Raw genomic sequence first — 14872 nt, forward strand, 5'->3', positions numbered from 1 at the left:
CGTTGATCAATACAAGCAGGTACAATATGTACGCTGTACCCATACCCGAGCCAAAGTCACGCACGCTAAACAAATGAACTACATAACCACTGAGGAGGTGATAAAATGATTTATAGCCAAGATAATTCACCTAATAAGGAAAACACACTACTGTCAGAGCGATTTGAGCAGTTCTAGACAAAAGTTGCATTACTCTACGAGCAAGCTTAAGGGACAGGGTTCGGCATACAAGATGTTCGACCACAATGTGTAATGGCGGAGAGAGAGCGAGTTTGAACTTTCACACGCATTTCACCACTATGGGCTTTTCTGGCATTTCACAGTAAAACCGACTGATCAAATATCCATTAGAAATGGGTTATTTTCGATATATGTACAAATTTTAATGTTCTCTTTGATTGAATTGTCCCTTTAAGCAAGCAAGTACACTGTGCATTTGAAGAATTTCAACATTGATTGTTTGATTTCTGATGATAGTCAAATGTGAAATGTCTATCCTTCCTGGATGTCTTGTCTTCATTAACTCACTCGCCCGAAGACAAATTTAGGCTCTTGTAAATAAAAGTCTTGAGTAATTCTTTATGAATTTCAGTGGTGAATGAGTTGAACATGATTCAGGTTGTGAATTCCTCTGATTCTGATTCAATATTTATTTTGGTAATTCTTTAATCCCTTCATTTTTAAAGGCTCTGGATCTAATGCCTGCTTTGTTGAGCAAGCTAAGAACTTCAACAAATTAGAGGCTGCTGAAAAAACATCAGATCAGGTCAGTAATTATCATGTAGGACTGTAAACGCCTTAACTACCGCAGACATTTCTGTCCTTGGTTATAGGCTTTTACTGTAAACCAACTATCTTTCATGTGTTATTGACTTTCGGGTGTTTCGCAATCAGAGTAAATTCACAAAATTAAGTTTATCTCCGCGAATCAATATCTCCACAATTGGAATTTTCATTCAATTTTTAGATCCACGAATGTTAATATTTACGAATATGTTTTTTTAAAATGGTATTATGTAAACTTGTGAGACTTATAACTTACAGGATGTTTTCTCATTATTAGAAAATGTTTTTAATTTTGTGATATTTATTGTGTTAGGTAGGCTAATATTTCCATGAAACTTTAGGTAGGTTAATATTTCCATGGAAACTTTTTTTTTTTTTTGTAGATCCTGGTGAATTGTGAATGGGGAGCCTTCGGAGATAATGGTTGTTTAGACTTCTTCAAGACAGAATTTGACAAGGAGCTCGATCAGAATTCTAACCATGTCAATTCCTACACGTAGGTACATTATTGATACTGGCATCTTTATATTTTTACTAGTTTTTGTTAAACCTAAGATGATGATACATGTAAATGTATTTTTTTCATTTTCATTGCAGCTATGAATAGCACTAGCTCTATATCTACATATCCGGTAAATATATGACAATATGATACGGTGAGAGGAGGGGGGCATAAATAGTCTTATCTCACACTCAGCTCATTGTTCCAGATATTGCTCTATTCAGATAAATAAGCTCTTTTTTGATGAATAAATAAATGAATCAATTAATTTATCATTATGTAGCAGATTTATATTAAATGGTAATTTTCTGTAATATATTATATATATATTTCAGTTCTGTTTGCTATTTTTAGTGCGAGCGTACTCGTACTATTTAATTATTTTCCTTGTCGGGTGTAGAGTCTGTGTACATCCGCTATGCGCAGATTTCAACTGTGCACGCGATACCGAAAGTCAGTGTCTTATAGCCTAGCATTTAATAGATTTCGCCATGATTTAGTGACACCAAATTTTCAAAAACATATATTAAGATTTACTTGTCAGCGATAATCTACTATAAATTAAAAACAGTGACATTATATAGTGTTAAACATATTTGTTTTGTGTAAATTTCAAACGGCGTATCATACTTGTAAACTCTTGCATCGGTCACGATACATTGTATTCTAAGCATCTGATCGACTTTTGAAACTTCCAGAACATTACAATGCAATTCAGGTTTATATAGTCAATAAAAGAAAGTGATGAAACGGATAACTTTTAGTCTCGTCCACATATTTTATATATTTCGAATCATCCTAGGTCCTAGGCGTACGTTGCACTATCGCTTAATAAACCCTGTGACCATAGGCCGCATTTGCTGTAGTTCTAATTAATATTTATGAAATTACACAGTTTTGCGTAAGAGCAACAGAATAAAAAAAACTCATAGTGTCAGAGCTCTAGATCTAATGTACCCCAGAAAGGCGTTCAAGCATGACACAGGTAAGTCACCACATGCACAGAGACTGGACGGTGTTCTAGCAGACAACTATTTTGAACAGCGAAACAAGTGTATCGTATCAATATCAATATGATAATAAACACACTTTTATGTAACAAAGAACTTCAAAGTAATTTCACATTTAAAGTTCTGATGAAGTAAAGAAAAGTATTTATTACAATGCACAAAGGGCGTAAACCATCTCCTTGCAATAGTCCCAAGGATAATGAGCGAAAGTGCTACGTACACCAGTTGCAGAGGATGATTTCATAGCGGAAATTAAGGTTAGGAAGTATTTAGCGAGCACTAATGTCTAACAGACATATTTCTAGTTATTGAATGAATATGATACCTTTCTCACTCCATTACCAGTACAATGACATTCTATATCATCCGACCTTGACCTCACTGCACCATTCCCCTACAACCCTACTTAGGGAATTAACAGTGCCACATTATTCCCCTTTACAGATTTGAAAAACTGTTTGGAGGATTTTACCTTGGTGAACTTGTCCGTTTGGTGTTGGTTAAACTGACCAATGAAGGCTTACTATTTAAAGGTCAAGGGTCACCCAAACTTATGAGCAAAGGAAGCTGGCCGACATCTTATGTTACAGAAGTGGAAAGGTAGGAAACTAGAGTAGGGTATCGTATTCTGGTGAGATTGATGGCAGGGGTATCATGTTCTGGTGAGATTGAGGGCAGGGGCATCATGTTCTGGTGAGATTGATGGCAGGGGCATCATGTTCTGGTGAGATTGATGGCAGGGGCATCATGTTCTGGTGAGATTGAGGGCAGGGGCATCATGTTCTGGTGAGATTGAGAGGCAGGGGCATCTTGTTCTGTGAGATTGATGCAGGGGCATCATGTTCTGGTGGGATTGATGACAGGGGAATCATGTTCTGGTGAGATTGAGGGCAGGGTATCATGTTCTGGTGAGATTGAGGGCAGGGACATCATATTCTGGTGGGATTGAGGGCAGGGGCATCATATTCTGGTGAGATTGAGGACAGGGTATCATGTTCTGGTGAGACTGAGGGCAGGGTATCATGTTCTGGTGAGATTGAGGGCAGGGGCATCATATTCTGGTGAGATTGAGGGCAGGGGCATCTTCTGGTGAGATTGAGGGCAGGGTATCATGTTCTGGTGAGATTGAGGCAGGGTATCATGTTCTGGTGAGATTGAGGGCAGGGCATCATGTTCTGGTGAGATTGAGGGCAGGGCATTATGTTCTGGTGAGATTGAGGGCAGGGCATCATGTTCTGTGAGATTGAGGGAGGGGGCAGGCATCAGTTCTGGTGAGATTGAGGGCAGGGTATCATGTTCTGGTGAGATTGAGGGAGGGCAGGGTATTTGTTCTGGTGAGATTGAGGGCAGGGCATCATGTTCTGGTGAGATTGAGGGCAGGGGCATCATTTCTGGTGAGATTGAGGGCAGGGCATCATGTTCTGGTGAGATTGAGGGCAGGGATCATGTTCTGGTGAGATTGAGGGCAGGGTATCATGTTCTGGTGAGATTGAGGGCAGGGTATCATGTTCTGGTGAGATTGAGGGCAGGGTATCATGTTCTGGTGAGATTGAGGGCAGGGTATCATGTTCTGGTGAGATTGAGGGCAGGGACATCATGTTCTGGTGAGATTGAGGGCAGGGGCATCATGTTCTGGTGAGATTGAGGGCAGGGGCATCATCTTCTGGTGAGATTGAGGGCAGGGACATCATGTTCTGGTGAGATTGAGGGCAGGGGCATCATCTTCTGGTGAGATTGATGAGTTATACATGTGTAACAGGGTGGAGGATTTACAATAAATTTAATACCTGCCTCTGCCAGGGATCGAACTCGGGACCTGTGGATTACTAGTCTGACGCTCAATCGATCGAGCTAAAGAGAAGTTCTCTCTAGCCGAGCGATATATTGCGGCTAGTATTGACCAGGGTTACACATGTTAAACGAGTATCATCTTAAAGACAAATTACTTCTATTATGGTTGTGATTTAATGCAATGTATTTTGACATGCATTTACATGGGTAATGATGATGTTAATGTTAATTTTTACAGTGATGGCCCAGGAGAGACAAGTCATACCTGCAAAGTGTTGCAGAACCTAGATCTAACAGGAGATGCAGATGATATAGCACTTGTACAGGAAGCTTGTGCCCTTGTGTCTCAACGGGGAGCTTACATTGTGTCTGCAGGTAGGGAGCATTCTTTGTTTTTTATATATGGTGCAGAGATATTGACCTTGACATTTGATCTGTTATAGTTTGTGTTGTACTGTTGAACTACTTTGATCTTCACCTTGGTTTTGTTGTAGCATGGCCTTTTCTGTTGAAGTATATTGACTGAAATCTTCATTATGTACATCGTAGCTTGTGTGTTTCTGAAAGGAAATGTAGCTTGTGTGTTTCTGAAAGGAAACATTGACCTTTGCTTTAGATTAGCTTGTGTTTCTTTGTGGAATAACATTGACCTTGACCTTGACCTTGATTCTGTTTTAGCTTGTGCTGTACTGTTGAACCACATAGATTTGCCTGATGTCACGATAGGAATCGATGGCTCTGTGTACGAGCATCACCCCAAATTCCATGGTTACATGATGGAGCTTTTGGAGAAACTTGTTCCAAAAACAAAGGTAGAATCTTAAAATTAAGAATTGTGTAATGTGTTTTGAAGATGTTTGCCTGAATTAAAAATAATTAAAAAACAATGTAACACTTTATGATGGAACTAGATTACAAAGAAAATCTGTGTGAAGAAATTAGACAATATATTGGCTTCATTGAAAAAGAAAACTGGTTTAACCTTTCTGGGCTTATGCAGAATAAACAGATAACCTGCATTATAGGTTTCAGTTATATTAGAAAAAACCCTCAAGATGACTTGTGAATTGTTGTGTCCTAATCTATGTATTCTATCATTGATCTGTTTCAGGTGAAGATAATTCTGGTCAAAGACGGCAGTGGTCAAGGAGGTGCTTTTGTGGCTGCTGTAGGTTCAAGGACATGACAATGTCAGGTGATAGGTTAACGATATTGTGCACTATCAGAAGAGGACTGTATACTTCCCATTACTGTAGATTATTTTTATTTTACAGAGTTAACTCCCCTTTCAAGAAGGTGACAGATGTTTTTTCATTTGTTTGCATGAGGTGTCTCACATACTAATATTGTTGACATAACAAAAATGCATAAGACAGCAAACTATATATGTACTAGATTTAGGGAACTCAAATTTGAGCATTCTGAAACAATTTATAAATGCAATTGAATTTGCATAATGGTTTATCATTGGACTTCAGTTATTCAATTTGGAAAAAGATATACATTGTTTTTCAATGGTCAGTTTGTATTTGTTGGAAAATGAAAGCACTCAACAACCAATGGCATAGATATCTACTGTATTAAAACAGGGCACAATGAAATACTGAATATAGGTATATATAGATTTATCAGGTTTCAACAAATTTTAATGCTGTTCATAAATAAGCACAATACCTTGATGGTACACTTACAGTACCTCTTCAGAAGAGCAGATATTATTTAGAAAACGGACAGTTGCTTGACATTTGTGTACATATTTTGTCAGTCATTCTCTATGTATGGATCCTATAGTATGAGGGACATGTCTTTTGACATCTAGAGGAGACCCAGAAGAAAGAAAAATGAGGCGCTTATAGGAATATGAGCACATGTATAAGGTCACATATAGCAATGAGTAGAGAACAAAAACTAGTTGGAAATGGAGAGAATTCAGCAGTAAAGCTGCAATTTCAGTCAGGATCAACTAACTGAAATATGCTTTTCACACTTTTACCTTATCAGATACATTTAAAATGTAGATGCCTTGTTTTGAAAATATACTTATATATACATGAAAGAATAAAGATACTAAAATTTTTGTTGAAGTCTTTTTTTATTATTATTTCTCCTGTCCAAAGATACACTTCTATTATTCCATTGCATTTACCAATGTTACTTCAACATAAGTGGGAGGATGATTGGTTAATGTCCTTTCACCCGGACAAGTGCAACATCATCAGCATCTCAAACAAACGCACAAAGACCAATTATAAATACAAACTACACAACCACAAATTGCAACAAGTAACATCTTGCAAATATCTAGGCATCACAATACAAAATAACTTACGATGGGACACACACATCAACAACATAACTGCAAACGCTAACAGGACACTAGGATTCTTAAAACGAAATCTTCAGATAAATTAACTCACAACATATAAAAGAACATGCATACAAATCCATACTCAGACCCAAACTGGAGAACTGCTCCTCCGTATGGAACCCTCAAAAAATACAACGCAGAGCAGCACGCTACACAACAAGCAGATACCACAACACAAGTTCAGTACAAGACATGATAGAAAACCTCAACTGGACCTCACTACAAACACGCAGAACAAGAGCATGTTTAATAAAGTTTTATAAAATCATACACCATCACGTCAAATCCTATGTCAAATGGCTACCTTACACAGAGCGCTACCTCAACATTCATAGATCGTCAGTCCCTCAGAATGGACAGATTTTTCCCCCGTAAAATTTTTAGATCTCTATCAATATAATTTGCGCACCCCCAACTTCAAATTTTATTTTTGCACAGAAAAAGTGCGCAAATTACACAAGTTTTTACGGTATTCAAACATTCATTTTTCCCACACACAATAAACGACGGAAGCACTACACTAGAGGTCTTCAAGTCACATATCCAAAACGCAGGACTGGAAGACCTAAACCCCACTCCTGCACTCCCTAGACATACTTTTTATCTTATAACTATAAACTAAAGAAGAAGAAATAACCTTCACCTTCACTGTATATAATTTTACTTTTTTACACACCCCTGCCAATCCACCACAAAATAATCATCGTTATCGATGGATTTGTGTGTAACTTAAGAAGAAGATAAGATTCTCCTTACTCACTGATTGCAGTTTGACTGAATGTATGACTGAAAACATGACCCCCACGCCCACACATCATTTTGTAACCATATGACCTTTCAACCCCGTATGCTAATGAGATTTTGGACCAATTTAGCAAAGATATCGATCTGTAGTCATCTTTATGATGGTTTTTTTCTGAATTTGGAAAAACACTGATAAAATTCAGTAGATCTAAAGGTAAAGTTGAGTGGTAATTGTTCAGAGTGAAAAGCATCCTTGATACTCCAGGAGTTACTATCACTATTGTTATATCCACCCTAGACTATCTCATAGTAAAACTGGAGGCAGTTCAGGAGAACAAACAGACCAATCACAGGTCCACAGAGACTTCCCTTGAAGATTACAGAGAGAGCGACGCCAAACTTCTAAGCTGCACAATTAACCACTGTACTTTAATTGATTCTTTTGATGTACATCAAAGGACTAAATTTCCCGTGTCTTATGTTGCCTTCAGTTTTGCTACAAGAAATATTATAGGGATGGATATTACATCAGTGATAGTAACCTCTAGAGTATCGAAGATGAATGAAAATGGATAACAGTATCACCCCAGCAGATTGCCGGGTGGCCATCTCCATCTTCAAGAATGATTGGGACAACCAAGTAGCCGTCCAGGCCTATGAGCCGCTATCTTTGAGCATACTATTCATAGCCAGTTGATGAACCACTTGGAAAGCAATTTAATTCTATCCTGACTTCCAACCTGACCGTCTCCGATACAGACACTTGTACCGTAGATGAAGATAAGCTGGTATGAGATGCTCCATGAATGCTTACTCTACAAGTTAGCGGTAGAAGTGGTGGAAGAGGCAAGACACCGAGATGGCAAGAAAAAGAACCGGACACAACAAATCCTCATCGAAGGTCAATAAGATCCGGTATGTCACAAGGGATAGTGCTTGTTTGAAAATCTTAGTTGGTTTCAGAGTGGTCTAGTCTTTGAACTGTATCATGCTCCATTAATCAAGTTTTTTCGCAAATGATAGCTTCGTATATCGGGCCTTCAAGTCAAAGGCTGACGCGAGATAATTAAATTGAACAGCAGAATCTGTCACTGGAACGTTGGGCCATTGACTGGGAGATGGTTTGCAAGGTACACAAATGACGTAGAGCATATAAAGAGAAAACCAGTCAGAAGTGTTATACACTTTTCATTGCCATGCTGTGGGGAGGAGGTATAATCTAACATGACGTAGAGCATATAAAGAGAAAACCAGTCAGAAGTGTTATACACTTTTCATTGCCATGCTGTGGAGGAGGTATAATCTAACATGACGTAGAGCATATAAAGAGAAAACCAGTCAGAAGTGTTATACACTTTTCATTGCCATGCTGTGGAGGAGGTATAATCTAACATGACGTAGAGCATATAAAGAGAAAACCAGTCAGAAGTGTTATTCACTTTTCATTGCCATGCTGTGGAGGAGGTATAATCTAGCAAGTGTATGGGAGAAACAGTCAGCTAACATCCTAAGTGGAACACATTGACCTGGTTGCAAACTGAACTGCCGGATTCCTCCGACGCAACATGAGTACCTAGTCCGCTAAACCTGCCTATATACTATTAGGCTTTTTTTGCACAAAGAATTATAAAAAGCCTAATAATATAGGCAGGTTTAGCGGACTACATGAGTACCCTGATTATTAAGTGAAAGGGTGTACTTACTGAATAAGCGTTACCTGCTGCATGTTCACATTGCAGCAAAATGGCTTTGTGTAACTGTGGAGGAACGGTTAATGAAAGAAGAATAATCCCCAAGAATAATAACTTTTAAATGAGTCGATTTTGAACATTGGAAATGTCATTTCATTTCTGTATAATCAGCAGGGAATGGTCAACTCCCGGCCATTGGACACCAATTAGCTACGCGCTATCTCTAGCTTTTGTGGCTGTGTTGTCCAGTATCATTTGTACCCCATGTGCGCGTTCCTATTTTCTCCAAAAACAGAGTTGTACAAAGAATATTATATGATATACAACTTGTTATGTGCTTGATGTACCAATCAGTATGTGCATGTTATTGAGCTTTTTACTAAGTACCAAAAGCGCCAAAGCATGGTCAACATACACCAACAACGCAATCTGCATGCCCAAAACACCAGCGTTCTTTGCAGTTTTCAATTTACACACATGATCATTGCATGCTCTGCCAAATTTGGCCTAGCCCACCAGTGTTGTTAACACAAAATTGATAATGACATTATAATGTTGTTACAATTTTTTGCGTTTCTGATATATATCTACTAGACAGATACTTGGTGACCCATAAAACATTTTGGGGGTGGTAAATATTGGATTGATTGTTGTTTGGTTTGGGTTGTTTTTGTTGTATTATATAGTATACAAAAGAAAAACACATTGGCTCCATCAGACATGCAGGACGTCTTATCTTTGACCGTGAACTCTGTGAGTTTACCACACTATATATCGTGACTTTGAAGTTCCTTCCCTCGCGTTCCGACAGACGACCGGTAAACATGACTGTACAGCTTCTCCTTGCTCTGATATCCTGTGTGGCGGCCCAAACAACGGGTGAGGCACTTTAATCTATCTTATTAGGGTTTAAAAACCTATTGTTCTTTGAAAATGTGTTCCTGTTTTTTGTTTTTTGTTTTTACTTTTTTTTCTGAAAGTTTTGGCTAAATACGAAAGAGCTGTTTTTGTAGCGCATAAAATGATTTTGACTTGAATCTTGCAATGTTCTTATTACCGATATTTCGAAAGGTTGAATATGGTTTTTTTTGTCTTGCATAATTTATCAAACAATAAAATTGGTAACCAATATTTCGAAAGGTATGGCTAAACTTGTGATATTTTGTCTTGCATCATATGCCTACCAATACTATTGGTTCCCGATAGTTTACTGTCAGTAAAGCTGCCATTTGAGGTAACTGAACAAGTCACAGAATCAAAGAATCAAATCAGATCAAAGTAAGGATGTTGTGAGAATGGATATTTTCGCGAGTTCTTAATTTCGCGATTTGAACGTATATAACTTTCGCGGTAGTGTTATTTTCATGATAGATACATGTATGCTTTCAGACCTTTGGCTATAGAGTTCATACTTTCACAAAATATTACGCGCTATGCAACTCTTATTTTTGCGAACAAGCAACCTTCGCGTAATTAGCGGAAATTCGCCCTCGCGGAAATTTTCACGTCTACACTGTTCAATGATAATTAGCATTCGCATTCTCGACTCTTGTGTTAAATCAAATATTTCAAGCGCGAGCCGTACGCCCTGCGCTGCTCTGTTCAATGATAATTAGCATTCGCATGACTCTGTGCAAGCGCGAGCCGTATCCATGATGTAATAAGTTATAACCGTACACTGCCTTTGCCTTTTAGCACACACACCCGTTTAAGGGGCATTGCCCACAGAAAAAGGATGTTACGACAGTGGTATAGTATAGCCCCGTTGATGTTGAGTTGTCGAAGCCCAGTTAGGTTTGAGTTTGGCTCTATGGTAACTCAAATTCGTCTGTCCCACTTTTTGTAATTAGACAAAAAGTCATAATGTCCTATAGTATTTGTGTTTAGTCTGTTTAAGACTATTCTTCCGATGGATGGCCAATTAATCATAGTGAATCGATAACCACGATTGATATTGTGCACTTTACAGATAATCCTTTAGTTTGTCATTGTCGAGACAATTCCCTCATTCCTTGTAAAAAAATCCGTTAAAGAATTGGATGAAGTTGCTGTCTCTGTGTCGTTTACAGGTCCCCAATTCCAAAATGGCAAGGTGAACGGGTACATAGAGGAGACATTTATAGATGAGGCCTCCGGTCTGGCAGCCAGTCGACTCCACGATGGCATACTTTACACCCAAAATGACCACGGCGATGCTCCACATATTTATGCCATCAATTCCAGTGATGCTTCACTTGTGTCCATACTCACAATATCCGGTGCCGAAAACCATGATTGGGAAGACCTAGCAGTTGGTCCATGCACACAGGGATCGAGCACTTTCTGTATCTACATTGCCGACACAGGTTATTCCTCTGCCAATGACGACGAAGCCAATATTATATACCGAGTCCAGGAGCCCACATCTCTGACTGACGAACACCAGACACTGAATGTTGACAGCACTCTCAGATTTAGGTATGTAACATATGATGGAAGTTTCATTACATCTCTGTCTATAGTTAATGGTTGTGTGCTTTGGTTTAGCTACATTCTAATCATTTCCCTGCATTTTGGTTCTGCTATATGTTGTAGCTGATCAAACGTTTGGGTTGATTTTTTTTTCAGGTTGGACTGACATCTTCACGACACTTTAATATGGACTGATCCCTTCTGCTGTGATTATAGTTGGCTCCTTTGACCATACTAAAGTGGGACCTAACCCTCTTGTTTTATTAGTTGGTATTATATCAACTTGATTGACAAAATTATCGATTGATCTCGTTTTAATAGCTGTGTCTATCTCTGTTTAAAGCAAGCACTGTTTTTGACACCTTTCTATATTTTAGCTGTGCCTATCTTTGTTTTAAACAAGCACTGTCAAGGCCACCCTTCTCTGTTTTAGCTGTGTTATCTTTGTTTTAAACAAGCACTGTCAATGACACCTTTCTATATTTTAGCTGTGCCTATCTTTGTTTTAAACAAGCACTGTCAAGGCCACCCTTCTCTGTTTTAGCTGTGTTATCTTTGTTTTAAACAAGCACTGTCAATGACACATTTCTATATTTTAGCTGTGCCTATCTTTGTTTAAGCAAGCACTGTAACTGACATCTTTCTATATTATAGCTGTACCTATCTTTGTGTTTAAGCAAGCACTGTCAGTGACATCTGTCTATGTTTTAGTTGGAATGAGGAGGAGTCTCAGGCTTTGATGGTAGATCCTCAAGCGAATGTCTACCTTATATCCAATGTAAGAAGTGGTCGCGGTATGGTCGTTAAACTACCCCAAGTGTGGGGCCAAGCAGTCCCTACCCCGGTTTCCAGCTCAACATTCTTGCCAATTCTGACTACTCACCATGACCCGACAGCAGCGGATATTTCTCCCGATGGTAAGAGACTTCTCGTCAAGGCCAAGAGTCATGTGTTTTACTGGAGTGTGCCTGATGGAGACTACCTGGCCGCAGTCACCAAACCTCCCATAGAACTGCCCTACATTCACGAGTCCCTAGGGGAGGCAATCTGTTGGGACGACAAAGGTGAGGCCTACTTCACACTAGGGGAAGGTCACTTCAAACCACTGTATGAATATCTGCCAGTCAATGTTATTGTGTGAGGTTAACTCTGTAAACGTTACATTAAAATTTAGTTTTCTTTGTTTTTGTTTTGTTGTTCACATGCAGCCATACATTCCATGCATGGTGCCCATATAAATCCAAGTACAAATATATTTTCACAGTAGCATGTTCACAAGAATTTTTCTCCACTTCTGGGTCTCAAGTTCGAGAGCTACATACTAGTAGGACATTACATAAGCTTAAAGTCAGTGTTTCTCTAACATTAACGCCAGCAACTGTCATCAAGCACAGTAAAGCTTGTCAAAACTGACCCTTGTCTAACCCGGATTCCTGTGTTCTACAGTGTAATTGTATGCCACTTTCCTTTTATAGTAATTTAAATATATATTATCCAGAAACCTAGCTACAGCTGTGGCCAAACATGATGGTCTTGGTAATATCTGTTTTAGTAAATACACTTAGTCAGATAAGGCAAACTAAAAACAATATATATAAATATATATATCAAGAAAGAACAAGAGATCCCAGAGGGATCTTGGCGCCCACCAAAGAAGGATCTACGTCTGACAATAGAAAGAGGGACCTTTCTCTGCTTTTCAAACTTTTACTACATATTACTACCTATGAATTTTGAGAAAGATCAGTACTTTCTGAGATATATAACACTAACAAAATTCAATTATCAAAATTCAAGATGGCTACCTGTTGGCCATCGTGTTGACCGATCGGTCCCAAAATGCAATATGCAGGTCCTAGGAGAACCTACATATAAAATTTGAGACAGATCGCTTCAGTACTTTCTGAGAAATAGCGGTAACAAACTTCAATTATCAAAATTCAAAATGGTGGCCTGTTGGCCATCTTGTTGACTGATCGGTCCCAAAATGTAATATGCAAAACAAGGGACCTAAGGGAACCTGAACATAAAATTTGAGACATATCCCTTCAGTACTTTCTGAGAAATAGCGGTAACAAACTTCAATTATCAAAATCCAAGATGGCGGCCATTTTGTTGACCGATTGGTCCCAAAATGCAATATGCGCAACTAGGGCCCTAGGGGAACCTACATGTAAAATTTGAGAGAGATCCCTTCATTACATTCTGAGAAATAGCGGTAACAAACTTTAAGTATCAAAATCCAAGATGGCGGACTGGTGGCCATCTTGTTGACCGATCGATCCCAAAATGCAATATGCACAACTAGGGCCCTAGGGGAACCTACATGTGAAATTTGAGAGAGATCCCTTCAGTACTTTCTGAGAAATAGCGGTAACAAACTTTAACTATCAAAATCCAAGATGGCGGACTGGCGGCCATCTTGTTGACCGATTGGTCCCAAAATGCAATATGCACAACTAGGGCCCTAGGGGAACCTACATATGAAATTTGAGAGATATCCCTTCAGTACTTTCTGAGAAATAGCAGTAACAAACTTTAAGTATCAAAATCCAAGATGGCGGCCTGGCGGCCATCTTGTTGACCGATCGGTCCCAATATGCAATATGCACAACTAGGGCCCTAGGGGAACCTACATGTGAAATTTGAGAGAGATCCCTTCAGTACTTTCTGAGAAATAGCGGTAACAAACTTTAACTATCAAAATCCAAGATGGCGGACTGGCGGCCTTCTTGTTGACCGATTGGTCCCAAAATGCAATATGCACAACTAGGGCCCTAGGGGAACCTACATATTAAATTTGAGAGATATCCCTTCAGTACTTTCTGAGAAATAGCAGTAACAAACTTTAAGTATCAAAATCCAAGATGGCGGCCTGGCGGCCATCTTGTTGACCGATCGGTCCCAATATGCAATATGCACAACTAGGGCCCTAGGGGAACCTACATGTGAAATTTGAGAGAGATCCCTTCAGTACTTTCTGAGAAATAGCGGTAACAAACTTTAACTATCAAAATCCAAGATGGCGGACTGGCGGCCATCTTGTTGACCGATCGGTCCCAAAATGCAATATGCACAACTAGGGCCCTAGGGGAACCTACATGTGAAAAGAGATCCCTTCAGTACTTTCTGAGAAATAGCGGTAACAAACTTTAACTATCAAAATCCAAATTTGAGAAAGATCCCTTCAGCCCTTTCCGAGAAATAGCGGTAACAAGAAATGTTAACGGATGGAAGGACGGACGGACGGAAGGACGGACCACGGACCACGGATAAAAAGCGATTTGAATAGCCCACCATCTGATGATGGTGGGCTAAAAACTTAAGACTTTGTAGCAAGGCCTTTCTGCCTTCATAGGCATCTTCAGACAGAATAATTGTTTATTCAGCATTGCTGTGATATATGATGTCAACAATATTCTGTTCAAAAATGAATTCCGGATCCTTCCCTTTTATAAATTATACACCAATGAGGTGATGGCCAGAGAACAGAAAGAATATTTTTTATATAAGTACTTAAACGCACATG

At 39.0% G+C, this 14872-nt stretch overlaps 2 protein-coding genes across 4 annotated transcripts in view; both read left to right on the plus strand.

Moving 5' to 3' along the window:
• Window positions 1–6166, plus strand: part of LOC138330404 (hexokinase type 2-like) — a 47401-nt gene extending 41235 nt beyond the window's left edge. For all 3 annotated transcript variants that reach the window (XM_069278020.1, XM_069278011.1, XM_069278004.1), the window contains exons 8-13: window positions 687–766; window positions 1170–1282; window positions 2743–2898; window positions 4328–4464; window positions 4768–4901; window positions 5201–6166. In XM_069278020.1, the coding sequence (XP_069134121.1) occupies window positions 687–766; window positions 1170–1282; window positions 2743–2898; window positions 4328–4464; window positions 4768–4901; window positions 5201–5275 (695 nt within the window). In that variant the 3' untranslated portion in view covers window positions 5276–6166. The remainder of the gene's footprint in view (window positions 1–686; window positions 767–1169; window positions 1283–2742; window positions 2899–4327; window positions 4465–4767; window positions 4902–5200) is intronic.
• A 2708-nt stretch (window positions 6167–8874) lies between these two features.
• On the plus strand, window positions 8875–12524 carry LOC138330433 (uncharacterized). The gene is made up of 3 exons (XM_069278060.1): window positions 8875–9771; window positions 10962–11349; window positions 12055–12524. The coding sequence occupies exons 1-3, from the start codon at window positions 9717–9719 to the stop codon at window positions 12482–12484; spliced, it is 873 nt and encodes a 290-aa protein (XP_069134161.1). The 5' UTR covers window positions 8875–9716; the 3' UTR covers window positions 12485–12524.
• The last annotated feature ends 2348 nt before the right edge of the window (window positions 12525–14872 follow it).

The sequence above is a fragment of the Argopecten irradians genome, chromosome 1 (assembly GCF_041381155.1).
Source record: "Argopecten irradians isolate NY chromosome 1, Ai_NY, whole genome shotgun sequence".
NCBI lineage: Eukaryota > Metazoa > Mollusca > Bivalvia > Pectinida > Pectinidae > Argopecten > Argopecten irradians.

Excerpts from the sequence above, each read along its gene's own strand:
- LOC138330433 (XM_069278060.1), top strand. The coding sequence starts at position 9,717 with ATGACTGTACAGCTTCTCCTTGCTCTGATATCCTGTGTGGCGGCCCAA. Across the intron at positions 9,772-10,961 it reads TGTGGCGGCCCAAACAACGG|GTCCCCAATTCCAAAATGGC; the intron begins GTGAGGCACTTT and ends TGTCGTTTACAG. Across the intron at positions 11,350-12,054 it reads GACAGCACTCTCAGATTTAG|TTGGAATGAGGAGGAGTCTC; the intron begins GTATGTAACATA and ends TCTATGTTTTAG.